Source organism: Phytophthora cinnamomi (assembly GCF_018691715.1).
Source record: "Phytophthora cinnamomi strain GKB4 chromosome Unknown Contig14, whole genome shotgun sequence".
Taxonomy (NCBI): domain Eukaryota; phylum Oomycota; class Peronosporomycetes; order Peronosporales; family Peronosporaceae; genus Phytophthora; species Phytophthora cinnamomi.
In genome coordinates this window covers 204,992-232,145 of record NW_027150947.1, presented here as the reverse complement: position 1 = coordinate 232,145, position 27,154 = coordinate 204,992, and the positions used below count along the sequence as shown (strand labels likewise).

The following is a 27,154-nucleotide window of genomic DNA, read 5'->3' as shown; positions in this document are numbered from 1 at the left end:
AATACTAACCATTTCGTGCGTTTGAAATGCTGATGTGTCATTGTGAAGGCTGTAGTTCTCGCCGCTTTCAGCGTCCTTGTCGACAGCCATCACTTGGTCAAAATAGAACGCCGAAGACTGATCCAGCGCGAACCCGTTATGCAAGAACAACTTCATGTAGTTCGTGATCTGCTAGCACGCGGATTTCTTGTGTTAGAGCACTTAGCATACCAAAACACGGCCGGTACCTTAGGGAGAGCTTTCAACCCACACGGCGTCTTTTCGGACACGGGATCGATGCCCGTCCCAACGTTCTCGCGTGGATCAGTCTCCGCTGGCGTAGTAGCCACACCCTGCTCACCACAACAGGACAAGTGTCTTTTCAGCTCGCTAACGCGCTTGAGCAAGTCCTGGTTCAACGCGACCAGCTCAGCAATCACACAGTTCTGGTTTATAAGTTTTTCTTCTCTAGTGATCTCATCACAAGCAGCATCTTTCGATATCTGCTCTTTCTTAGAAACTTGGCGTTGGACCTCTGAACCTCAGGCCAATACCCGTGAGTTCGGAATTCCAAGTGTCAACGGACACTCCCATACCCGCACAGCATACATACACATCGGGTATCGATACAGCAGTTCTGGTAGAAGCATCACAGTAGAGCCATCCACTAAATCCCGTTTTGAACATGATAAGGCCTTCTTAATAAGTCCTCCTTCCTGTCGTGAAATGCAGTGGCGCTCTAATGTTTGGGCCATCTTGAGTAACTTCTTTCTATTGAGGCTCGGTGCTTCGGGTAGCTGTCTAGCATCCAGTTTTTTACTTGCCTGTAGTAAGCATGATCGAGTTCCTTGTAAGTAGTTTGCCTCCTTGGCCCTCTATGAAAGCCAGATGAACAGCGAAGCGATCTATCGGTTTTACGAAGACAGTCCCGGTTTCATCTCTAAGCAGCGACAAAGCGATGGAGCCCACAGTGACACCTTCGTAGGCTTGACAGCGATGAAATGCGTTGATCGTAGTCTGTTTCGCGCGTTTCGAGTTGACCAGAGCAAGGTCCTGAACGCTCATGTCTTGCCCCTTGTTCTTTGGCGGACTGAATTTGAATTCTGCCGTGACAACGCCTGCACAGCTCACTATTTCTCGAAGTTATTCGTAGGCAAATGACTGAATATGCTCGTGCTACCAAATTAACTAAGATTTTGTATATAGCTCTAGCATATTTTATCGCACTTGCCGACATAATGCGTCGGCAAGACTGTCGGCAGCGGCTTACCCTAACCTTAATCAGTCCTACTGGTCGGAAAGGTGTATGTCTACGATTACCATTGGTACGTGTTGTCCGCCTTCTTCTAGTGCGAAAACTGATCTTGTTGGCAACCCGCAACTAATTCACCGCCTAGGAATTTATGCGGCAAAATAAACCGGGTAAATTCGGGTAACCGAAAATCGCCGCCGGGTCACCCTGGGAAAAGCGGTCGGGCGGGGTGGGTAACTATATGCAAACTGTGATATTTAGATACTTATTTCTAAGCCTGACCACGATCATGGAGAACGACAGAGCCAGCCGCTCCTGGACACTCCTGCTAACGTAGATCTGCCTCATCGACGGGGCGGTGCTCTTTGGGTTGTACCTGGTGCGTATGTGGGCTATAATCTACTCAGGTAACAAGAACCGCTACAGCATCAAGCGGCGACTAGGTCAGTAGATGGATCTACGACCTGAGACCGCTCTGCAAACCGTTAAGGCCACTGCCCTCCGCCGTCAAGGGTGACACCTATTAGGTGTGTCATCGCTGACGTTTAACAAACAAACTAGAGTGTCCAGTATTTTATATAGCAAGTAGTAGCAACCAGGCGTAACCAACTGAAGCTTTAGTGTCCAGAATATTACATTGGTTGATTTATAACTAAAACAATATTATCAGTATATATCTATCGATATTATATTACTAATAGTAATTCGTTGATTTTTTTAAATACTATAGTTATAATATATTAGTATTATATTACTATCGTTAGTATACATTGCAGTTACTATTAGTATTACTATTAGTACGAACCCCTGGATGTAGGTAGGTACACGAGAAGATCCACCAATTGGTATCTTGTGCGACATGTGTTGTGTTCGTCTAGTCGTAAAGATCAGATCGAGCCTCCGTTTTGACAAATGTTGGTACTCACCCACAAGATCACACTTTGCGTCGATGGTACCTGTCAACTTCAACCAGAAAGGAGCTCCTTCGCTCGCAATACGCTACGGTCTATCACACCAAAGCAAGAAAACTCACGTCAAGTCACCGATCCTTTCTTCTCGGTAGCAGTCCTCTATTGGTCTTGGGGGTGATTATGAGGCAGCACGATCGTCGTCTCGAAGTGGAAACGCTTGTGTTTGCCGTCGCAGTATTGCCAATACACAAACATAGCAGGTTAGTATTCGTGAAGCAATAAAAAAATGATTTTCAGCCATCACTGACAAGGAGCAGAACAAGAAGAACGTCACCGCCGTCATGAAGACCATGATCCATTCGGGGCTTGCGTAGAAGTGGCGGGGCGGTAATCCATCGGTCGCTGCAAAGTTTGTTCGTTGTAGGGCGCTCAGCCCAGGCACCACCAGCGCAGAGAAGAAATTCCCGCAGAGCTGCTGAAGTGCAGCTACCGTGGCTTCGCTGGTCGGGTAGGCGCACTCGACGCCCAGCTCGAGAACAATCGGCTGCATCGGTCCGAGCACGACTACGAGGAACAGTAAACAGGCGAGGGTGGCGTGTACTTCGACTTTGGGCACAAGTTGAACAGGGCGGTGGCGATCGCTGTCAGAAGCTGGCACATCTGCATCGCCGTCTTGTGGTTCCGTCTTCTGTCCACGTAGTGACTGATGACTTGGCTACCGATGAGAGAGCTGATGATGAACGCCGCCCCAACTAGACCAACGTGCACATTCGAGAACCAGGTGGCGCTGAGAAACTTGCCCAATAGTGCGCTGATAGCATTGAAAACGCACTCCGCAAGCGAAAAGGCCACGAGCATTTGCCAGAACCCACTGTGGGTAAACGCATTTTTCCCTTGACCCCAATCGTATTCGTTGTGTGCTGCTGAGTTTGGCACCGTCGAGTAGCCGTCGAGAGGTTTCGGAGACGAACGGAAGACGAAAAGAGCGACGATCCAAAAAACGACAGCGAAGACAGCCACGTACAAATTGTAGTCGGGAACTTCGTCGCTGGAAAACAAGATGAATGGGGCTGTGAGGTAGACGATGGCAGTGCCCAAATTGTTTGCGTTGAGAGCGAGACTCGTAGACGTCGCTCTCATTGAAGGTGGGAACCAGTTTGCCGAAAGCATCGCCGGGGAGTTCACCATGAATGTCATTGCCATGGAAGCTAAAGTTTGCACGAACATCATCAAGTAGACTTCCTCCACTGCGTCAAAACTGCATGCCAAATACCGCAAGCCTGCAACAACTGCCTGCAGAAATCCACCGAGCAGAAGTCCGAATCGCAGCCCCCGCTGGTCGATGATCCACGACCCGGTGAAGGAGCACGGGATGTACGTGACGAAAAAGATGGTGATGAGGTGCTCTGACGGAAGCTCCACATAAAAAATAGCAATGAAGAGAGGCTGTAATGGCCATTTGCGATCTCCAGAACGTAAGAAAATAAAGTATCGTACACGTTGTTGCCAACGATTCTCGACGATGCTGGTGATGGGGGCGTACGTGATGGGGGCGTACGAATAACAAATCGCCTGGTTGGTGGCGCTGAGGACCGACGAAATCGCCAACATAAACCATTTCTGGTAGCTTTGGGTCTAATCGTCCTTCGGGTGTCCACTCATTCGCAGCAGAGTACCATAGCCGTCTGTCGAATACAGAGAAAACGACTTCAGGCACTTTGACATCATTGAACGGGGGCATTTTGCACAGGAACCTTTAACATCAACTCCTTCGTACACCAAGGCAGTCATTCTCCTCTTCCTCCGCGAGACTCCCTCGTGCAGATCGATGATGGTCCGCTAGAAGCGGTGAACTCTGTATCTTGTGTGAAAGGTCAGACTCTCCATCGTTCATGACCGCACGTTTGCTCGAGATGCAGGCAGCTGTATTGTGTAGTAATTCCTGGGTGCTGCACAACTACGGTAGTATCTTGATAATGGATAAGACGCAGACTAGCCGAAGCATGCTGGCTCTTCAGACGTCGACGTATTGATACTCGTGACTTGGTCTTGGTCAACCCGAGGCAGGACGATCTTGGATTCGTGAGCGTACCGCTTGTACTTGCCATTGCTACACCATCAACACAAAAGAATTCGAGATCGATCCGTTAGTTCAAACAACCAGCCAGAACAGGACGAGATGACACGTACTAGAAGCAGAAGATGCCGAAAGTCACGATCGTTACGACCACCATGATCCACTCCGGGCTGACGAAGAAATACTTGAGCGATTCTCGACCTGTTGCGTCCAGGCTCATCCGTTGCAGAGCGCTCAGGCCAGACACCGCAATCGCCGACAAGAAGTTCCCACAAAGCTGCTGGAGCGCTGCCACGGTGGCTTCACTTGTCGGGAATGCGCATTCCACTCCAAGCTCAAGCACAATCGGCTGGATCGCGCCTAGAACGGCTCCAAGAACGAGTAGACAGACCAGCGATGCGTGGATCTCCGCCTTGGGAATCAGTCCGAATAGGGCGATCGACACGGCTGTCACGAGCAAAGATATGAGCGACGCCATCTTGTGGTTCCGCTTCTTGTCTACCTGCTGACTGATGATCTGGCCACCGACAAGTGAGCTCACGATGAAAGCGGCCCCGACGATGCCGATTTGCGTCTTGGAGACTGGCGCAACGCCCATAAACTTGTCCAGAAGCGCGCTGAAAGCGTTGATAATGGTCTCCGCCAGCGCGAACGCCACGAGTGTGTGCCAGAAGCCACAGTGCGTGAAAGCCGTCCACCATTGACTCCAGTCGTATGTTTTCGTTGAACTCGAGCTTGACGAAGCTGACGACAAATTCCTACGAGCTTTCGGGTCCGAGCGAAAGAAGACCACGGCGATCACGCACGAGACCAGCGACAACAACGCCAAGTATAAGTTCCAGTCCGGGATATCGTCACCGGAACGAACGATGAGTGGCGCCGTCAGATAAACCAGTGCAGTGCCCAGTGCATTGGCGTTGAGCGCCACACTAGTAGACGCTGCTCGCATGGACAGCGGGAACCAATTCGCAGACAGCAGCGGTGGCGAGTTAACCATGAACGGCATCGCCAACGACGCGATGGTCTGGCCGGCCAGCGTCACGTAGACCTCATCCAGAGGCTCGAACAAGCAGGCGAAGTACCGCAAACCAGTTCCCAGAGTCTGCAACACGCCACCGAGTATCACCCCGTAGGCCAGGCCTTTCCGATCCATGATCCACGAGCCGATGAAGGTGCAGGGGATGTAGGACACGAAGTAGACGGTGATGAGGTGCTCGGGGAGGAGCTGAGCGAACGCAAGCAACAAAACTACTAGGTTAGCCGAGCCACCTCGTTCTACACAGCAGAAATTCACGTAAACGTACTCGCTGTTCCCATCTCTCCTCGACGATAATGGAAATGGGCGCGTACGAGTAGCAAATGGCCTGGTTCACAGCGCTGAGCACCGACAGAATGCCCAGCATGAACCATCTCCGGTAAGAGCCTCGCGACAAGAAAGATCGCTTCTTCACAGGCTGCTTCTCCAGCAAAGTGGCTGCTCAAACACCGTCAGCAAAATCTTCATCCATCAATTCCAGCGGCAATGGCTCGCACCTTCCACTTCCACTTCCACTTCGACCGCAACTTCGTCCTGCAGCTCCACAGTCATGATCACTCACCAGATCTCCTGCCAACCGCCACCAAACGAATCGACGTCCTTAGTCTCGCCGTGACAAGTTCCACCAATTCCGACACCACCACCACGGTCGCTGCCAAGAAGCAGAGCCAAGATATCGAGTGCAAGACGTCGACGCACCTTTGATCGTCGCTGAAAGGCACCGATACTTGTGCCTCCCGAAGCGGTAGGCGAGATCTTTGGCCACCGACCGATCGGACGCGCTCGTGACCGCACGTTTCCACGAGAGGTTGTCTATGCTCGAATGCATCCAGGTGAATGAGGAACGATGAGCGATCCCGGCCGGTCAGTAATGGATTCAATGTTACGTGTGGATAGATGCGTATGGACTAAGTTAGAAGAAGCTCCCCGTGTCCCGGGACGTTCTAGTGATCAGGATGTGCTCGTTATTGCTGCGAGCGTTGGTTTTCTTGGACTCGTGGGCGAAGCGCTTGTACGTGCCGTCGCTGCGAGAAGCACAACGCGTTAGTGCATGAATAATGACCTTCAACACACAACACGACTGGATAACTACACGTACAAGAAGCAGAAGACGACGAACGTCGCGGTCGTCATGAACACCATGATCCATTCGGGACTGGCGAAGAAAAACTTGGGCGGCACGTGACCCGTTGCGTCCACGTGCGTCCTCCGCAAAGCACTCAGCCCAGGCACCACAATAGCCGACAGGAAGTTCCCACAGAGTTGTTGTAGTGCTGCGACGGTAGCCTCACTGGTAGGGTACGCGCACTCCACCCCCAGCTCGAGGACAATGGGCTGGAGCGGACCAAGCACTGCGCCAAGAAACATGAGACTCACGAGCGTCGCGTGGACGTTGACTTTGGGCACCAGGCGGAACGAGGCGATAGCGATCGACGTCAGCAGCAGACAAAGCTGCAGCGCCGTCTTGTGGTTGCGCTTCTTGTCCACGTACTGGCTGATAACTTGTCCACCGATGAGCGAGCTGACGATGAAGGCGGCGCCGACAATGCCGATCTGCGACTTTGAGAAGTGTGCGACGCTCAGGAACTTGCCCAGCAGAGCGCACATGGCGTTCAAAATGCACTCAGCGACGGAAAACGCCACCACCGTGTGCCAGAACCCGGTGTGCGTGAACGCAGTGGCCCATTGAGCCCAGTCATACTCGTCGCGTAGCTGGACGTCGGATACTATCGATTGAGCCACGCCAGTTCTAGGGTACGACCGGAAGAAGAAGAAGGCGACGACCCAGGACGCTGCTGCGACCAACGCCAGGTACAAGTTCCAGTATGGAACTTCGTTGCTGCTCAGCACAATGAACGGAGCCGTGAGATACACGAACGCTGTGCCCATAGCGTTCGCGTTGATAGCGACACTGGTGGATGTCGCGCGCATGGAAGGCGGGAACCAGTTCGCTGACAGCACGGCGGGCGAGTTCACCATGAACGGCATGGCAAACGACGCCAGGATCTGTCCGAGTAAAGTCACGTAGGCTTCTCCGACTGGGCTAAAAGCACACGCAAAGTAGCGTAGACCCGCCCCAAGCGCTTGCAAGAGTCCACCGAGCAAGACACCATAGCGCAAGCCTTTCTTGTCCATGATCCACGACCCGACGAACGAGCAGGGAATGTACGAGATGAAGTAGACCGTGATAAGCTCGGTTGAATGGACCTACGCACAAGGAGATTAGTCGTGATTGCTGCAAACAATGAAAAGATCGACAGTAGACACAAAACCTACTCGTTCCTCCCACCGCTTCTCGACAATACCCGCGATGGGCGCGTACGAGTAGCAGATCCCCTGATTTACGGCGGTAAGAACGGATAACATTGCCAGCATGAACCATTTCCGGTAGCAATCCCGAGGCGTTGTGGTGGGTGTCTTCAGTCGGTCCTTCTGGCCTAGAAAGCTGCCGTAATCTGCTTTGTTTTTGAGCTGTCAGTGTCGACATCTTCAACCATATGTGTAGCTTCTCTATGGACGCACCTCCGCTCTCCATGTCCTCGTAAATTACCGTCGCCATCTTCTTTTCGCCTGTCGTTTCCTGTAGCGCGAGCATGTCGCCGCTATTCAGTAGATTGCCTACTAAGCGACGCCCTGCGGAGCGCCAGCTCAGCCAGTTTTCTTTTCCGGTCGATCCCATGTTGCGCGACTAAATAAGGAGACTGGAACTGTGGAGACTGCATAGTAGCCCATTGAGGTTTCGAAACGACCAGTTGAAGCTGTACTGGATATAGTGACTCAACACGCGCAATGCTCGACGCGGGCGCCGTCACATGCCAACAGCATCTACGTCGACTTGTTGTCATCGCGGATAAGTACGAGAGTGTAGCACACGCCGATCAGACCGTGGTGAATGTGCAGTACTAAGTAGATTAAAGTAAGTGGATTTCTCGCTACAATACAAAGACTTCAGTGTCATTTAATATTTTGCCACCGTAGGAACACGCCAGGAGAGTGTATGTGTGGACCACGCACGTGGCACGCCATGTAGAGCAAGCCCGAAACCGAGTCAGGATGGATACTGCCACACCCAGAAGAAGAGATGCGACGCAGCCCAGAAGATCAACCAACAACTGAAAGCACTGCCAACTTACGGAATGGCATGTCTACCGACCAAGCGTTATCTAGTTCTGATCGGTAGCAAGCGACCACCAAACCCCATCTACGGCCCATTGTTCCTCGTGCTAATTTTTCTTGGAAGGACGCCTGATTGCCGTGCTGTTATTGTACAGGCTTGCTGTGGAGGATGAAGCTTGGCGAGATGTTCTGGATACAATGAAAGAAAGTGCTTCGACTGTGCGCGTGATGTTTACCCGTGGCGGCTTTTGTATACGAATCGTTCAACCCAGTGTGCTCCGCAGGGCTCACGAAGTCCTGAATGGCATTGATACTGGCGGATAAGCTTGAAGACTATTTCTTAACGGCCCACAAACCCTCACAGACCGAGTCATAAAATAGAAGCAAATACGATATTTGATCGCATGCGGCTAGCATTGCTGGCGCGAGTAAACATGACTGGGCGGAGGTAGTTGGATCTTATTGATGGTGGATCAGAGGCTCTTGCATTGCGTTTGTCAGCTACAGAATAGCCTGGCATATGCTGAAGCTCTAACCGAGGACATCTGCGCTCAAGACGGTTCATTGCAAGCGCAAACAGTGTTGAAACCAGGCCATGACGTAAACGGATTAGTCCTGAGTCAGCGCAGATCACAAAAGTTTTCCCGCAAAGAGCAACGACATCAGTAAAGGAAGATCTGCAAATTCGTGGATGGTCCGCATTCCTTACGCAACAACAACACATCGGGGAATCGAGCTTTTATAAGTTGCTTTCTTAGGTGCAAGTGACGGTGCCTCTTCGTTGTTCGTCCCGCTGCGATATGTGAGGTGTTCCGCTTTACCACCCGGACCGGCCCCTCGCTCCTTGGCGCTGGTTGCGAGAACACGTGGGCTTACAGTTCGCAGCAGCAACAACCACACAGCAATGCATCATACGTTATCTCGAGCATCATCATTGATTGAGCTAGGGGGGTTAGTCTTCCTTTGCTGTACCAAGCCAAATTTTGCAGTGCACGGCGTCTAGTCTCAGGTCAGAGCTACTAATCGGCGGTTTGCCCACAATTTAGCCGCTGACGATCTCAGTTCCCTACCTGCGCTGCCCCTCAAACACCTCCAACGACAAGACGAGCTATGAACACCAGCGCCCTCTACCCGCCGAACCACCGGTCCTTCAGTGACGGTGTCATCCGTGATGTGATCCAGCGCGAGAGACACACCCACGAAGTCGTTGCGGACCAGGAAGCCCATACTACTCCTTTCGTCCGTCCAGGAGCGACAGGTAGAACCGCTCTACCCAGTATCATCCACGCCGCCAACATCTCTGGTCGCAAGCGTGTGCTCCAAGCAGCGCCGAAGAGCGAGCACGTGCACTACAAGGCGCAGAAGACCCCGGTAGCTCTATCAGAAGCTGAATTGGAACAGAAGATCGCTGCCGACCTCGAGCTGCGACGGGAGCGCAACCGCATGCATCAGGCGCGATACAAGATGAAGCAGCGCAAGCTGCTGGCAGACCTGGAGGAATCCATCCAACACCTGCAGAAAGACATCCAGGAGCTCGAGGTGCAGTATCGACTCGTGTCCTACAGCGTCCCGACCACCTCGACGATCTGGGGCGTCACTGCAGAGTACTTTCGATTGTTCCGACACGGAGTCAAGGTCCCCATCACGACCCTGCCGCACACCAGCCAGTACCAGGCTCAGTGTGACTTTATCCAGGCCACGATGGCTCTGGACGTCACGGATGGCATGGTTTTCGGGGTCAAGGCGGTCATGAATAACTTGCAGCTACAGTCGCGCTGCTACCAGGAGATCGACACGTATCCTGTACGTTTGGACAACGGACCTGGAGACTCGCTGCTCGCCACCACTCGGAGCGTGCTCACCATCACCGAAGGCACGCTGACATACGGGTTCCCCCACCTGGTCCACGACCTGTCGCCCCTGGCCGCCAGGATGCTCGGCAAGCAGGTTACTTTGCACGGCTCCGTGCATTTCGTGTGGGATGCAGCAAGAGGCCGCGTCACGCAACTCCACTGGAGAGCGGACTTGTTGGCGGCCGTTCTGGGTCTGCTGGGCAACTTGGAAGACGTAGAGCGCGTGTTCGACGGTGCCCGCATCTCTCCTGACGGCAAAGTGATGGAGTAAAGGGCACTGTTAACATTTCTAAGAGACGTATGTAATGAATGCACTCGTTGATACATGTACATGAAGCGGCCCGGGTCACTAAAAACTCGCAAGTCCTATTAAGATACATACATACTTTTTCAGATGAAATTCCTCACTAAGTATTAGGCACAGCCGACTTAGACTTTTCATCAGTCCCGTGGAGGACGAGTTGGTTGCTGTGACTGTTTGTTTGCCTGAGTTGTGTTGAATGTGTGGAGGCGCGCCCCGTGTTGCGTAATGCATTAAAGGAGGAAGAATGGTCGATTACCGATTAGTGGTCTTCTCAATTTGCTAAATAGTAGTTCTATCTTCTTGTCGTTTATTCGATCAGTGTCTGGAATACGATGCCTGTCCGTTGGGTGAGATGTAGCTGAACATGACGTACTCGGAATATATCGTGGTTTCTTCGTTGGAACTCCCCGAAGAAACTGGATGTTGCCAAATGTTTGAGAATGCTTGTGAAGTTCTTTTGATTCGGCTTGTCGGTCTGTCTAAGCAGCCGACGGTAGTGAGCTCCGAATGTTGTGTAAATCGCGGCAAGGGTGGTATTGAGTGGTTCAGGGTCGATTTCCTCGAAGCAGAGCCGGTTTCGTTCTGTCCAGCGGTGGTGGAGGGTAATGCACCTGATCATTAATGGTTGCGTAATGCATTAATGAGACTCTCATCCTCTCGTTTTACTCTCAATATGAGAGTAAAACCTCTTTAAGATGCTAGTATTATATTAGCAAATACGAGAGGAAAATGTTCAGATCGCCAGCTGCGAGTCCGAAGACGAACATGCACAAAACCTCACAACGGAATGATGGTAACGTTGGGAAACGCTCACACGCGCCATTTGAAGAATTGGCATCGACAACTAATGAGTGTGGAGTTGCAATTTCCAGAGCCCGACGAGGCGCAGGCCGTTCTGCAAGACGTCCTGGCCTTCATCAACACCTGCGAAGAGCTCGACACATCCTATACTCCTGCTCGCGTTGGTGTTAAAAATTCGTTGAGCATTAGCAGAGACCGTGGCGATACCAAAAGGCAACGCGTGAAAGGCTATTCCCCAGTCTACGAGCGTCGACGACGAGAGAAGAAGAAGGCCGAGAGAGAGGAGCTCAGGACGCAGGTCCAACAATACGAGACGCAACTCGAGCTCCTGCGGCTTCAAAAGCCCGTTCGCCAAATACCCTGCAGTGAGTCCAAGTGGGGGTGGGTCCAAGCTGCTACAGCCGAAGAGGACAAGCGCCACAAGGCCGAAGAGCTGAATCAACAGCTTCGAGGACTGCTGGTTCAGCACCTGAGTGCTGCACAAATGTTCAAGGACCTGCTCACCCAAGAGTCAGGTATTCTTGAGGTATATTGTGGTAAATGGATTTCGTTTTTGGCATGATTCTCACGGTATCGTGTATGGTGAATTGCAGCGTGCTCAAACGGTTCTAGGTCGCTATCCTCTATGTGTCCCGCCGACGCCGTTGGCTACGTTCTCAGACCTGGCATCTATCGGTTCACACTTGAAGGGCATGATAGGCCAGCTTTACGCCGCGTCAGACTTCGTGTTCGACTCGGCTTCAATTTTTAAGGAAGATGCGAACTCACTAGGATCACTTGCGACCGCAGCTTCGCTCAAGTGGCAGGACCCTCTAGCTGGGCACTGTATCGAGGTGCTCAGCTCGACGCCGTTGGCGTGCAACTTCACGACAGCGGTGCAGTTGATGTGGGATATGATGGTAAGCAAGGAGGTATTTGGGCCTGCCGCAGCATGCTACAAGATGAAGGTACGCTGACAGAATTCTTTGGTTCTTTCAAAATTGGTATGTACTAAGCCTTGATGTCGTGCACTCGATAGACGAAGATAATAACGCAGAATTCGGCGGAAATGGGATATTCACTCGATTTTAAAGCTTCTGATGAGGGCGGGATTCTCGACGGCGTGACGTTGATGCATAAGTACGAGGAAGGGAACCGGGCCGTGTTGATATGGACGTCGATGATGGTGCAAGAAGGAAACCCATACTTCAGGTCGCAATGCTGGGTCTTTATTACAAGACAGTCGAGCAATCCTGAAGGAGAAGCTGTAGTTCGCATGTGCAGCCGTGTATCGGGCAGTCATTTCGGAATACCATGCAATGGAACTGGCGTTGACTTACCTGTTGCTCGAAGGAATCAGCTTCGTGCGAAGTCAAGACTGGAACGTGTTCAAATGAAAATGCTGGAGCGTGCCGAGGACCTCGTTAACCAGCCTGGTTATTAGAAAGAGCGAGTCGAAATGGAAAGTGAAATGCGTAGAGCTAACCAAATAAGTTTAGAAGTTAGTTGAAACGAGACTTCTTGTCCCTGAATTGCCGCTAATACTGTTTTATCCTGTTATCGTGGCTCCTTAGATACTTTGAAGTACTCAAGTTTATTAGATACTATGCCACTACAGTCTACTATCGACAATAACGGGGGTAGAGAGTAATACATGGTTGGACTGTTCGCCATATCTGCGGCCGTGCACGTTACTGCAAGAAACTCGCCAAGTCACCCCGACCAGTTCCCACGAGCAGTTTTTTCTGGAGCAATTGATGTTTAGCCTTCATTTTCGCTCCGATAGCTCCCAAAGCGTGGTTCCGAACTTGATCAATATGCTCGCCCTCAATATAAGTGCATCCTGTCGCTTTTTCAGCATTGAGACGGTAATTGACCCGCACTACAGACTCATCAGACGAAGGTGCTGATCGAGCCGCAGCCATCCACGAGCATTCTCGAAACGAGATTTTTCCGCTTTGATGAAACGAAATGGCAGCCCAAATGATCAGCTCGCAGTCGCCTTCGTTGTGTCTGCGCACAAGTCCTACTCCATCCAAACATTCATTAACCCTCGATCCACCAAGGTCGACAGAGAATTCTTTTTCAATTTCCCCTTCCGTGTAAGTTCTCTTCGCCTGTAGAACATGTATGTGTGTTAGGCTCAAGAATGCTGCAATACAAACTCAAGTCTGACCAGTTTAGCGTACCCGCGTCCTGCGCACTTTTAAGCTTGGCTCTGCGGTGTCCGGCATGGAGAACATCGACGACAGCAGCTCTCGTGCTAAGTCTAAGGTGCATTCCAACGGAGTCTCGGAAGTCAACTTTGTCGTAGGTCCCGCCTTCGGGTCGATCCGTACATTATAATGACATGACAGCTCCGGTATCGACGCTGCTGCTCGTGTCAACGGGTTCACCGTCGCCTTGGCTTCATAGTACAGTCTGTCCATCGTGACCATGATCTCTCTCCTCACCGCCGCGGGGTCGTCCCGCAGAGCTGCAGGATTGCGGTACATGATACTGGACGGCTTGCTCTGCGAAGAGCTCAGCATGGAGCTCGTCAACGACACCGTCTACAGAACAGGCAGACTCAACGTCAGAACCAGTCAAATCCACAAGCTTTACAATGTACTACGCACCTCCATCGTCTGGCGTTTATTCAGCACCGACAGCAGACTCTTGGACCACTTTACCTCGGCCGTCACCGCCTTCCGCAGCGACGAGTTCAGCAGCTCGGCCTCCACTCTCTGCTGCTGCAAGTCCGACGTGACGCCGGTTGAATCTCTCAATGACTCGAAGCTAGCACCACCGCCACCGCTCTCCCTCAATTGCGACAAGTACATCTCCAGGCGCTGCGCCTGCATCTGCAGCTGCAGTCGCTCCTCCTTCTGCCGCTGGCGCCGACGGAAGTCCCGTTCGCGGTTCTGCTCCTGGCGACTGCGCTTGACTCGGTTCGGGTCCTTGGCAATTGAGTCTCGTGCATCTGGTAGATCGCCCATAATGGGCATTTCATCACACGCGTCGATCATGGCCAGAGCCTCTTGCACGGTCGAGTCATCCTCCTCCAGTAGCACGAAGCTCATGCTGGTCAAAGCTGAGCTGGTCCGACACTGGCACTGTATGTTCCGAAACGTAGCTGCTCAAGACGGTACAGTGTACCGTTACAGGAGCCAGTCTCTGCTATGTGAGACACGCGCGCTTAATAAATTCTACAGTAGAGGAGCAAAATGCTCGTAAATTGTATAGGTACAGACAGTTTTACGGCGTCTGAGGAGGTGAACCCCATCCAAAGGATACTTTCGCGCACGCCACTTCGTCCGGTTGTTGCAGTTGCCGCCGCGGGAATGGATTTTGTGTGGCTGGCCTCATAAGCTTTGCCCCAGCGCTGCTGGGACAACATCAACAAAGCTTGCTTTTAGACGCTACATCCGCATTGTGTACGAAATATACTGTCCCAGGAAATAGAGAAAAATGACTAGCTTTTGTTAATCAAGATTGAGGGGAACGAGAATGATCGACCGCGTTCGTATGGATGTGTCTGCAAACTGCATTGGAAAACGCGCATATATGTATGGATGTTAGACTAATCATCGACCGAGTATTTAGAGATAACCGGTGGGCTAACGTTTAGGTTAAGCAATAATGTCGGAAAACTCTTAGCAATACGATCGCTTCATCACACCCACAGTTGCCTTTTCAGGAACAATAGTGATTAGTAAAGGGAATGGTACGAAACTCGATCTACGCTGCGAGCAGTGCTTGCTCGATGCCGCTCGTGACCGATTCAAACATTTTCTGATAGAGGGTGGCCAGCATTTCACAGGCTCGATTGAAAAAAGGCCGGGTTCCCTTGCTCAGTTGTGGAATCTGCAACGTGATACCCATGCACAGTTGCAACCGACAGAGTCCTGGTGACTCCTCGGTTAATACACACCAAGTTTTTTCCTGGCAGCAAACGCTATCCACAGCCTCCCCGAAAAGCTCGAGGAGCTCATGGTTGCCTGAAACAACGATAACCTCGCGCTTCTGCTCGTGATAATTGGTTCCCGTAAGTCGATATCGAATCTTGATATGCCCATTGACTTCCGCCGTGGTAGCGCGGGCTACAACGCTGTCCTGGAACTGAGACTACGAAACGAAAATAAGTTTCACCTCACGCATCGCTAGCGAATACTACGATGGACACCAACCTGTAAGTATTTTTCTTCACTGTTTTCCAGATTCGTCGCCATCCCACCCATTAGCGCCTTTCCGAGGACACGGAAATCGAAAGGTAACAAGTCGCACTTGAGAATCTCGATGTACGCGGTAGAAGTCGATAATAGCTGCGTGTTCTGCCGAGAAAAAGGGGTTCGAATGACGCTTAACCCATTAGACCGGAACACACGATCAGTGTCCCCAAACACGTCACCAAGTGTGCCACTAAGTTGTTGGAGTACGGAAAAGGTGTTGTCAGCATTGGTGTGCGTGCGCACGTTAAACAACCAAGCTGAACGCGGGATCTAAACACAGAACAGTCTCACCGGTCAGTGAATCACCGAAAGAAACGCGAGCGGGGTCAAACATCTACCTTGTCAATGTTCTGCCTTTGGAACAGCCTTTTCAGTGTCTTGACCGTCTTCACGTGGCCCTTGACTAGCTCTCGCAGGTTCTCGTTCTCATGCTCTGCTTCCCTCCGGAGCATCAGCTGCCTTTTCGCCAAGTTTTCACAGGCCTCGAGGAGAATTACGTCAGCCCGTCGAACCATCCCGCTGCGACTTGCAGGGGTGGCATTAGTGGTAGCACTCGTTCCTCTGGCGCGGCGTAGATCGTCTACTCGTTCTTGCAACGCCGCTGCTTCCACGCGCAACTCCAGCAGTTCGAGCTTCTGTAAGTCCCGTGACCGATTTCTTCCAGGGATCGCTAGTTTCCCTTTCATACGAGCGATTTCTTGAGCGTCAGCAGAGACTTGGTTGATTGGTGTTGTGCTCTTAGTGCTGAGGCGGCACCCTCCTTTCATGGGGATCATCTGGAGTGGGAAGGCAGAAACCTCGTGGACACTGTTTTCGCTGCAGTCGGAGAACTCATTGATCCCGTCATCGCACTCATCGATAAAGGCTAGCATCACCTCGAATGCTCTGAATTCCTCGTTATCCATATCTTGCATTGTGAATCACTTACGGTGAGTGATATGAACGCAGCGAAAGAGGAAGTGTCTTATCCGCCTGCTTGTTTTCCGATTAGGTTACGGTTATCGGCCCAAAGTATGCAGTCGTCCTCGCGCCTACATTTAAACAGGGAGAAACGATACATCTGTTGACCACTTATTTTCGATTAGTCCAGAAATGGCCACGTGTTTTTTGTGAGTCTGATGAGATTTGCCACTGATGATCCGGATCTCGCGTCTGGATTGTTTTGTTTTTCTGCGATGATAAAGCTACAGTATGTTATCGCTTGGCACTGGTGTTCAGCCGAGGGATTTCCATAATTCAGTAACAAGTACAGCTCGGCAAACTTCTGATAAAGTATTTATTGCAAATTGACATTTCCGACACCAAGTGGGCGAGCTGCATCGCAGTAGATGAACAGGATCAGACACCACCTACCGCGGTGTCGTTCGAGGTGCCAGCGAAATGCTTTTTGATGCCTGTGAAAGTTTGGCTACATGGTAGAAGCAGCTGCAGAGTTCGAGAACCAGAGCTTGCGAGATCTAGTTGAGGGTCAAGTGAAGACGACGAAGTCACTGAAAAGACTTCCAGAAACAGAATCTTGATAAGGTATGTGTTGCACATATTTGTTGGTCTATTCCTTACCAACGCTCAGCAGCTCATCTTTGTTCGACGTTGGCTTTATTTGTATCCAGACTCCGCTGAGCTTCACGAGGCTTGTAAATCCAGCTCCTCGCTATGACTCTCTGAATATCAAAATGTACCATCCATTAATCACTGGCAAACAAGTAGCTCACACTCGACATCTCGCTGAACTGAGTCGAACACTTCTTGCTTGAGACGAGCTAGCATCCCGCACAGTCTGTCGACGAATTACTGGGGCCCTGGCACCGCTGAGTTGCCTTCTACCGTCAACCCGATGCAAAGCTTCATTAAGCACAGACCTGGCGCTACTTCAGTCATCACGCACCAACACTTTTCGCTGAAGCTGACGCCATCCAGAGCGACTCCCAGTGCTTCCAAAAGCTGATTTTGGCCGGCGAGCACGAGCACTTCACGCTTGTGCTCCGAATACCTGATGCCAGCATAACGGTATTGAATCTTCACCCGTTCCTCAATCTCCACGGTCAATGCACGCGCCGCCACGTTGTGCTTTCGAGCGCCTCCCACCTCCAGTTGAAGCAAGGAAAACACAGCCTCGAATTACTACAAGTTTAGTGCAGATTACAGCGCTGAAATAACGCACCTTGTTGCTCTCGACTTCTTTCAGTCCACAACCGCTTGTTATTTTGCTGAAAAATCCTTTGGCCACAAAACGATAGTCGAACGGCATCCAAATGCACTTGAGAAGCTCAATGTACGTGCTGGTTGCTGAAAGCGGTTGCATGTTTGTCTTCGAATACGGATGCGTGATCTGGCAAAGTCCATTCAGTCGAAAGACCCGGTCGGTCTCTGCGAAGACACATCTGAGTGAGTTGCATACATTTTCTAGGACGGTTGCAGCCTCCGTATCAGCGTCGACAAAAGAATTCACGTAGAAATTCCGAGATACACATGCTGCTTTCTGGTGTAACAACGAAAGTAGACCAGGTAGTGTCAGTAGGTGATAATGGCGTGGTTTATCGTTTTAAGTGTAGATGCTACGCTTACCTTTACTGCTGCCTGCCTCTGAAACGCTCCCTTGAGTTTTTTTTTATCGTTTTCATTTGAGTGGCGTGGAGGTGTCGGAGACTATCGTTCTCTTCCTCTGCCTGTCTCCGCAGCCTCTTTTGTCGGTTAGCCAAACGTTTCCACGCGTCGTGAAGCATGGTCTCGGCACTTCGAGTTAACCCAAACTGCATTTGATGACTTTCTCCTTCGTGCTGAATAACCTTTAGAGAGAGGAGCTCATCGAGCTGTACTTGGAGTGCCGCAGCCTCCTCTCGGAGCTGGAGAATCTCCAGCTTCTGAAGGTCTCGTGAACGATTCCTGCCTGGCATGGCTAGTTTCGTCTTGATACGTGCAATCTCTTTAGCATTTGCACTGGTTTGGGTAGCAGAACTAGGCGATGGCCGGCTGTTGTCTGCATCGGCTTCTTGTATTCGCTGCGACGGTCTCTAGATGGTGCACACAGGCATCGTCGTCCTTGCTCGACCCACTGTCATCACTGCTGAGATCAGACGAAAACCCGTCGTCACAGTCGTCGAAGAAGGCCAGCGCGGCCTCAAGCGCCTTGAAGTCTTCGCTGGTCATCAGGTCCACCATGGCCGTGTTTGATTGCACGTACGTTTCGAAATATGAAGTGTGGACGCGGACAGAAGACGCTGCGGATCATAGCGCTCGACAGCCGGTTCGTTTAGGTTTATCGCAGAGAGCTTCAGAGTTGGAAACCCTTTACGCCAACAACTTACCCGGAAAGTGTCTGCACAACTGATGACCGCATGGTGTGATTAGTGCCTGGCTGTCGCCAATATTCTTGATCCCGTCAGGCTGACGGACCGTGTACATCACGTCGTCGTATTCTCGTCGAAGCGATACAAGCAGTTTCGGCCACTAGCATCTCTATTGTCAGTATATTCGTGTCAAGTTTGCATGCTTCACTGCATTTTGGCAGGACAAGAATGACAAAATCAAGGCGAAGATGCCATAACGAGCGATTACGGAGTATTGTCTTTTTTACGGATCGAGAGAATACAGATGTGCTCCGAGCAGGATTGTGTGCTGTTGCCACGCTACTACTCCAGCGTGTATCGCACGACCGTAGGTGTCACGTGGCTGTTAAGTGTCTTGAGCTCTTGAGTGAAAGTCCACAACTGAGTTTGAATTAGATGCTCGAAGTTTTATCTACGCTCCTCGTAGTCCTAGGATCTCTCGTAGTTCTCCTTACAAACTAATTCTACTTCAACATCAACATCAACATCAAGCATGTGCCAGAGCTTCGCAAAATGAAGCCTGGTAAACAGCAACTAACATGCAGCTGTGCTGGTCATCGAGACCAGCACGAGCGTCCTGAGCAGCACGTCACTGCGGCGGCTCACAGTAGGGCTCACCCGTCCACCCTATTACTAACGTAACATTGCGAGTAGTACAGCGATCCCGCAAGGTGAGCGGAACGGGGGCGATAATATCACCGCCGCCGCGAAGTGGCGGGGCTTGACTTGATAATAGTACTACACTACGATTCATATATTATTAATACAACTGCCGCGCAGCGTTGGCGCGTGGCTATTCGTGTACCGATTGTACAGTACGATGCGAGCATAGTGTCACAGGTGCGTACATGTACACACAAGGGCGCGATCGATTGAGACTTGTCCTAATCTGTCGCCTTTGGATGAGAGCATTCTCAACAACGAGTCACATAACTTTGGAGTTACCCAGTGCGAAGTCGTTATAAGTAGTAAGCGTTGCGGACTATCGCGACCTGTAAGTAACTGCGTTTGCCAATTTCGAACCAGAAGTAGAGAACAGGTTTCAATGCATGGGTAAATGAACAGGACGAAGAAGTAGACACTTTTGCTTTATCTCGCGTCGTTAAAATGCATGGGTAACACTGTCGTGTAGATTATGTGGCGAGGTATATGCAGTCTAGCACTAGTGTTTCCTAGCGTAGAAGCATTTTCTGCACACTTCGTTTGAGCGCTCTCTACACGCTGTGTTGCGGCAAGTTCGAAGAAACGAAATCGACAAAGCATGACTTCGGCTATGTCAAGTTACTGGTGCGCGGGTGCTCGGAGCCCGGTTGATATCGCAGCTCGGCGTTTTTGTGGTTGCTATCGCATTTAAAAAGCGGGCGGAAGACTGCAAGATTCCACCCAAAGCGATCACCTGGAAACCATTTCTCAGTAATGTGGAAAAATCTGATTGTATCTACGGTGAGAGTTGTGCCCAGGAATTGGTTTCATACCATGACCATAGTCGAGTCTTACAATATCGTCGCTAGCAGTTTTATTTTTTTTATGAGGCATTTTGTCTAGCTAACGACTCAGCCAATGTCCTTCAGCAGAAGCCTACACCTTCTGCCAGCTTGTTAGCTAACTGCTATGGCTGCTAGCACAGACATGTCCTTTGGACACGCCAGAGTGTGTGAGCCGGTAAGCGACGCCTGCCTCGTCAATTGGGTTCGGATGAGTGGCGAGCCAATAGTTGACGTCCCCTCAACTATGAGTTACCAGAACTCAAACTCAACTATGAGTGGCCAAATAAACTGCAACTCCTCGAAATCTGCCTCGAGCACTTGTATGCTGGTTTTGGTGCCCATTGCTTTGTTGGCAAGCACAGCAGCCATCATATGTTGGTATTTTTCGCTGTACACTAACAAACACTTTGCAAACGCTAGCGTTTGTTATACAGCCAGTGTTTGTGCGAACGCTAGTTAGATCTTCTAGCTTGCTGGTTTGTAGCGGCAAGGTGGTCAATGTATGAGGTAAAAGCCGACATGACGAGTGTGTGGCGGACAACACAGCAGAGTCCGCAAACAGAGGTTAACGGGTCACCCTACCCGACCGGCTGGTCTGCTTATCTGGTACATGTACCGGTATGGAGCTCCCGCGCCCGTCCGGCTACGAAGTTCGGGTACCTGTACCCGTTGTTTAAATAATAATAAATAAATATAGCCACCAAAACAATTTATCGCTATGGAGTAGATTATGATATGAGAAAGAAAAGATAACTTTGATCGAGAACTGACCTTTTAAAAGGCTGTAAGGTTGGGTCTCAGCTTAAATTCAGCCATCACGTCCTAACCGGGAACGACTGCAAAGCTTGGCAACCATCTGTGAAGAAGGTCGTGTATTCCTGCCGCTGTAGTGGCAATGTATACAGGCAGGGTGTACTGGGACTGTGCAGTTGCAGTTCTGTATACGGCAGTTGGCGTATAGTTTTTCAGGGTTGCCACCTTCGTGGTTTTCTCCTCCTCAATCCCAAAGTCGTTCAGTGGGAAACAAGTGTTCTTAGCGTTGTTTTCCTACCTACGCTGCTCCTACGAGCCAACACTCGTCTGCGCATCGTGCTACCATCTTCGGATCTATACCTGTCCTGGACCTACCGGGCCACCCTGCCCGCCCGCAAGGCCAATCGGATACCCGTACCCGTCCGTAGTGATTTCGAGCGGGTCGGGCCGGGCGGAACACAGACAGTAAAAATTCAATTACCGTTGGTAGGCGATACGATCAACTGAACACAGACAGTAGATACTGTAGTGAGAGCCACAACAGGCACTTGACCGAGGGCCATATGAAGACGGTGAAGCCAATTAAAAAGCTTTTCAAAAACAGAACACTTACCTAATAGCTGGTGGTAATCCGATTAGTCTGAATTTGAGATGAGACTAATCAATCAAAAATGGCCACTTGGGTTTGTCATTGTGACGTGTTGCCGTTTGAAGACACTAGAACACGGCAGATTGGGAGCTGGAACTCCCACCAAGAACAACGTGTATTGCTTGTTCCTTGGAGTGCTAGTTGAGAACTGATTCTAATCTACTACCCGCCCTCACCTGCCATTGCTGACAGTCCAGGAAAGCCAGGCAGCCAATCTCAAGCTCAATCCTACAGAATCCAGTAGTGGCGCCTAGTTAAGCTTTGCTCAGGATACAGGTACGCCAACCGTCACAGTCATGCGTGATCCGGATCTCCTGAGCTGGCCTGACTTTCGGTGATGAAGGCTCGCTTACCCCACGAGTTATAACATCTGGATAATAGCCAGGGGCGATGCATCTTCGGACGCGGCGGGTTGGAGGGGCTAAGCAAAGCACAAAGCACATGGATGCCTTCAATATGTCGGACAGCGTCTGGCAAACTCAACACGAGACTTACGAACGGGTTCTACGTGTTTGCTCTCATTTCAAAATTGACCCGTGACACGCGAAAGCGAAGAAACCCAGACATGGCAATCTCGGATATCGTCCAGAAGGGACTCTTCGAAGGGGACAGCGACGACCAACAGTTGATCCGCATCCCAATCCGCGCCGACGAAAACAATTGCACCAGACGGAGGCGCCAACTGCGCCTGGACCCTCCGAGCGAGCGCAGCCGCATGCTGTGGACCACCGACGAGCACGACCGCTTCCTCGAGGCGCTGGAGCTCTATCCCTCTGGGCCCTGGAAAGTCATCGCCGACCACGTCGGGACGCGAACCACCAGGCAGACGATGACGCACGCGCATAAGTACCGACAGAAGATCGAGCGCCGGAAGCAAAAGGAGCGTCGCGGAAGTATCGACAGTGCGCACTCCGAGTCCTCTCTGCTCAACACTGTCAACAGTACGAGCCAGACCAGAGCACCGTCCATGACGGAGCCCGTGGACGCACCACCGGCCGACGCGACGGAGCACGCCGTGTTGCTGGAGTTCCTCGACAACTTCCACCCGAGCGAGATCGACCACGCCAACCCGCTGCCATACACGCAAAATAGCGACTTCCTGCTCGACGTGAACGACGCGTGCCATGCAACTATATATCCGACCTACACGTCTGTAGACCCGAGCTTTGGATTGTGGTTCAGCTGAATATCCTTGGAATCGATACGAGTATCGTGCAAATGCGTTCCATCTCAAACTAGCGTGCCGTGTTACACAAGCAGCGTAGGGACAACTTGCAAGCGCGAACAAGTCGGTTGTTGGATCGATTGGGCACGTTCTCAGGTAGATGAACCGACTGCTGCTACGTTTTGTAGAGTAAACAGCCACAAGGCGATCAAATCTCAAACGGTGTCGATATGAAGGCTCACTTTCACGAGCCACTGCTCATTTCACGTAAATCCCGGTCCATGATATTGCGAAGCTGGCACAGGTGTAAATCTCTGTGTATGGTAAGGAGGTCACCGTATTTCAAGCCCAGCCCGAAGGGCACTCACGTCAAGAGACCTCTGCCATAACCGTAGCGACAGAGCAGTCACAAAAATGATTATGGATTGGAAACAGCTGCACATGGGATCGTTTACACTAAAGTTTTCGGTGTGTACAGTAGTGCCTCGTATTCAAATGTTTCAGGAGAAGCCATGAATGCCACAGATATGACTGTCGTCTCCGATGGCAAGGTGGACGTCCTCCAAGCGCATCCCAACGCTAGTACACACTCCTGAGCAAGACCCCCACTTTTTTCCCGGTTGATATGTGGCTTACAAAAGAGTACTTTTTTTCGTAATAAAGCTTGCAGAGAAGTAAATTAGGGTCGCCGCTATGTGCCAATGTTCTAGTAAGGCCTAATTTGCTTGCCAAAGTTGGGAGCCTGGGTGTGTTTGTTTATTTATGGGGACAGTTGTGCCTCCCCGAATGCGGAATGTATGGCTTCACAAACCTGGGCATTTCAAGTATGCCTGGTGATCCGTCTCAGGCTCTATGCAAAGTATTGTACGAGTTGCCAGTGCAAGAGGAAACAGAGCAACCTGCAACTTTTACGGTCTCCAGATACCATATGGTCCTTATTGTTCCTGGTATCGCAGCGGGCGTACTGTTCAGGGGAGCCGACACCGAAAGTTTTGTTTAGAGGAGTGGCATATCGCACAAACCGTTCACGTCCTGCTAGAGCAAAGCCCTTGTGCGAGCCGATTAGTATATTGACCTAATATGCGCTCGGACGAGTTCCTGGCTGGCAGCTTTCCAGCTGTCGCTCACCACTGGTGAAGGGATTCGTATTCGGAAGCCATACATATCGCGTGTGGTTTCGGCCGTCTTCCTTGGAAGACTTTGATACGCATTCTTGATTCTGACTTTGGCTACAACAATGGTCCTGAGCACACTTCTACCGCCCAACAGCCAGCAACTCAGCGACGAAGTTATTGGGCGTGTGTCACAACGCGCCACGCGTGCAAATCCGATTGTCGAACTAGTCGGCGACATTAGAGATAGCAAGAGTTCACCCTCCAACTTTCTGCCCAGTCAGAGTCATCCCGAATTTGAATCCTCACCGCGCAAAAGAGCTTTCGCGACAGACTCGGACCTCGTATTGTCAAGGTTCTCATGCAAGAAAGCTCGCTAGATCGATGGAATGGCCAACCCAAGCCACGACTGTGAAGAGAAGGAAGACCCTGCTCCAGAAACTAGATTGGCGAAGATATTCATCATGAAAGAAGCTCACCAACGAGAACTTCGACGTTTTCTAGCAGATACGCTACCGCAAAAAGAAGGACATTTTGGTGATGCAATTGGAAGAGACGACCGAGAAGCTACGAGAGAAGATCAAGGCGCTTGAAGAACGAAGGTCCTCTCTCGCGACTACGTTTCTGACACGCCAGAATGTGTGGGAGACTGCGCTGCAATACTTCCGCGTCGTTCGATACGGCATCCACACTGCCACCGCAGAAACTTGTGCTCAACGCGAATTCCTTTCTGCCGTCATGGCAGTTGACGTAAGTTTCAGCGTGGGGTGCGGAGTCGATACGATAGTGCAGCATTGGAGAGACCTAACCGGATTGTTCGAGGACTTCCAGCATGAGCTGACTGGTCTAGCCAAAGGACCTGATCGCCTCGACTTCCACGACCTGCATTATCACAGAACAAACGCTACAGAAGGTGTTTCCAAGGCTCTTCGAGCCTCAAGCCGGAGCCGATCGAAGGCGGAATGTGAGGCCACAACTCGCAGACACGATGATTGGTCAACGGATTGTTATGCGCGGATCAACTCAATTTGAATGTAACGAGTATCGTCGTTGAGGCGGATTTGCTCACGCTGGTGCTGCGCTTGCTGGGCAGCCTTGAAGCCGTGTCACTTGTGTTCGAGAACTCATTAATCTCCCTCGATTTTCAGTTGATAACGCAGTGAGCGTCCAAGCTCAAAATGCATGTGAATGTTTTACTTCCACCAATATTTCCTACAACATTTTTTTGCCTCTGGGAGAAGGTGACTGATTTACTTCGTGATCCGCGTGAACAATAACCACCTCGGCGGTACCTAAGTACCCACATTCAACCTATGCGGTTGTGTGATATTGCTTGCAACGTTTGAAGTCGTAATTTTTACCTGCCAGGAGCCCAATTTGGACCGAGGAGATTCTGGACTCAAAATACCTTCAACACATCTTTTAATATCTTAGGTACACAGTTTGGCGTCAATGTTTCCTGCAGCGAAAACATGTATCAGTTGGGGGCATGACCTTTCAGTGACTTTAATGAAAACCTGTCAACAATTTCACCTTTGAAAATTAAGGAACAGCACCTACAGCTTCTAGTAAGACTTTAAGGTATTGTGAGAGTGAGCTGGAGACTGCTGGCGTCAACAAGACGAAGTATTGGTGAAGCTTAATTAATATATCGCTGACAGTGACTGCGACTGGATTTTCATTTGGTTGTGGAAAAACGAATAGTTAATACACTCATTGGTGTCCGGGACTACTACCTCAGAACCTATGACCATCTTGTAATCTACTGTGTAAGATCGTGGACAATTGTTAGCGGTGCTTCTAGCGCGATAAACAAGCATATCTCCAAACTGCGTAGCTCCGACGATCACGATTTGTGTTTGGCGAAGGAACGCCCAAACCAAATAACCGCTGAAATTGGTGCCGAGGCCTTGAAATATAACTTCGAACAAATATTTTGCGGTGTCCTCTGTTCTCATTTTCGTTTGGTGCGTTCATACATGCCATTGAATTCCCGCTCTGTACAGCTGCTAAGGTTGTTTCTCTTTATGATAACACACATCATACTACATGTAGTGGAATCAAGTCCATAGGTGTTTATTCACTGAAGTTGTCGCCACTTGAAATCCGGGGAGATAAGAGCCCTCTCGAAGACGTAGGACACGTCATCCAAGTTGCCTAGTAGGAGCAGGACCGGGGTGAGCAGATCGGATTGGGTTGTTACCCTGCTGACTCGACCTAGGACGCCGTCCCACTCAAAACGCGCGGAACCACGTACAGTAATACGTTGGCCCATCAGCGTCTTTACAACGCGAGATCTTAAACCTCCTGACCGGTAACCGTTCTTCTCGCTTAGATGCGGGAAAACTTTCAGCATCGTACGCTCGGCAATGGTGAAACTTATCGTCGTGGAGGTGACCAGAGAGCTCTTGGAGCCCTTTACTAGGCTCTCTAACTCCATCTCAAAGTCCTTAAACCACAGAGTTTGACACTTCCAACCCTCCATAACAGCTTCCAAACCACGGCAGGAGTTGAACACCACGTCCTCGGTCATTGTCGCCAGTACGAGCTCGAGTTGGGGACTGGAAGAAACTGGCGGACCAGAATTGGACTTTTGATTCGACGCGCGTTCTTGGACGCCGTAGCGGAAGACCTGGTAGTACTTGAGCACAACATCCCACATATTTTGGCTAGTGGGAACCGCGATTGCGATAGCTCTCCGGCGTTGCTCTAGCTGCTCCACTTCTTCTCTCAGCTGTAGCGTGTCTTCCTCGAGCTTGAGTGTCAAGTCGAACTTCTTCTTCCGGTAGCGAATCTGCCTCAAGCGTCGGAGCTCGCGCTGGTGCTCCTCCACACTGGTGGTTGAGCTCTTTCGTGACAGGCCGCGCGTTGTCGTCGATTTGATGCTCAGAGATGGGTTTGCAACGTCGTGTTGATCGAGCACGAAATCTCTTGTAGCTCGGTGTTTCATTCTCCTCTTGCCTGTCATCTCGACCGGCCTAACGGCGTTCGGTCGGACTGGAGTGTTTTCCGATACATCCGCCGGTTGGTATTGGTTCTCACGGCGAGCTGGGGTGTACGCAGAGAACTGGGGTCTCATCGGCGGAGTGTGGAGGTCACCAGCATCCTCGAGGTTGTCCGCTTCATTGCTGATGTCACCGTC

At 50.9% G+C, this 27,154-nt stretch overlaps 7 protein-coding genes across 7 annotated transcripts; 2 read left to right on the top strand and 5 right to left on the bottom strand.

The window, feature by feature from the left end:
• Positions 1-2,270: 2,270 nt before the first annotated feature.
• Positions 2,271-2,692, bottom strand: IUM83_01070 (Major Facilitator Superfamily; the record flags this gene model as incomplete). Its single annotated transcript, XM_067924898.1, has 2 exons — positions 2,271-2,358; positions 2,451-2,692. 2 exons carry the CDS (start codon positions 2,690-2,692, stop codon positions 2,271-2,273), a joined length of 330 nt encoding a protein of 109 aa, XP_067797105.1.
• Positions 2,693-4,134: 1,442 nt separating this feature from the next.
• Positions 4,135-5,807, bottom strand: IUM83_01069 (Major facilitator Superfamily; the record flags this gene model as incomplete). Its single annotated transcript, XM_067924897.1, has 4 exons — positions 4,135-4,252; positions 4,333-5,444; positions 5,524-5,693; positions 5,753-5,807. The coding sequence occupies 4 exons, from the start codon at positions 5,805-5,807 to the stop codon at positions 4,135-4,137; spliced, it is 1,455 nt and encodes a 484-aa protein (XP_067797497.1).
• A 361-nt stretch (positions 5,808-6,168) lies between these two features.
• Positions 6,169-7,851, bottom strand: IUM83_01068 (Major facilitator Superfamily; the record flags this gene model as incomplete). Its single annotated transcript, XM_067924896.1, has 4 exons — positions 6,169-6,280; positions 6,355-7,463; positions 7,533-7,711; positions 7,779-7,851. The coding sequence occupies 4 exons, from the start codon at positions 7,849-7,851 to the stop codon at positions 6,169-6,171; spliced, it is 1,473 nt and encodes a 490-aa protein (XP_067797498.1).
• Positions 7,852-11,376: 3,525 nt separating this feature from the next.
• IUM83_01067 (uncharacterized protein) lies at positions 11,377-12,753 on the top strand (the record flags this gene model as incomplete). The annotated part of the gene is made up of 4 exons (XM_067924895.1): positions 11,377-11,856; positions 11,924-12,277; positions 12,349-12,576; positions 12,670-12,753. The coding sequence occupies 4 exons, from the start codon at positions 11,377-11,379 to the stop codon at positions 12,751-12,753; spliced, it is 1,146 nt and encodes a 381-aa protein (XP_067797729.1).
• A 641-nt stretch (positions 12,754-13,394) lies between these two features.
• Positions 13,395-14,371, bottom strand: IUM83_01066 (uncharacterized protein; the record flags this gene model as incomplete). The annotated part of the gene is made up of 5 exons (XM_067924894.1): positions 13,395-13,426; positions 13,499-13,578; positions 13,649-13,683; positions 13,763-13,861; positions 13,928-14,371. 5 exons carry the CDS (start codon positions 14,369-14,371, stop codon positions 13,395-13,397), a joined length of 690 nt encoding a protein of 229 aa, XP_067797596.1.
• Positions 14,372-15,029: 658 nt separating this feature from the next.
• Positions 15,030-18,679, bottom strand: IUM83_01065 (uncharacterized protein; the record flags this gene model as incomplete). The annotated part of the gene is made up of 8 exons (XM_067924893.1): positions 15,030-15,416; positions 15,479-15,790; positions 15,859-16,045; positions 17,406-17,605; positions 17,682-17,887; positions 17,970-17,999; positions 18,086-18,103; positions 18,574-18,679. The coding sequence occupies 8 exons, from the start codon at positions 18,677-18,679 to the stop codon at positions 15,030-15,032; spliced, it is 1,446 nt and encodes a 481-aa protein (XP_067797597.1).
• A 3,621-nt stretch (positions 18,680-22,300) lies between these two features.
• On the top strand, positions 22,301-22,921 carry IUM83_01064 (Myb domain-contaning protein; the record flags this gene model as incomplete). The annotated part of the gene is made up of 1 exon (XM_067924892.1): positions 22,301-22,921. The coding sequence occupies one exon, from the start codon at positions 22,301-22,303 to the stop codon at positions 22,919-22,921; it is 621 nt and encodes a 206-aa protein (XP_067797119.1).
• Positions 22,922-27,154: the final 4,233 nt, after the last annotated feature.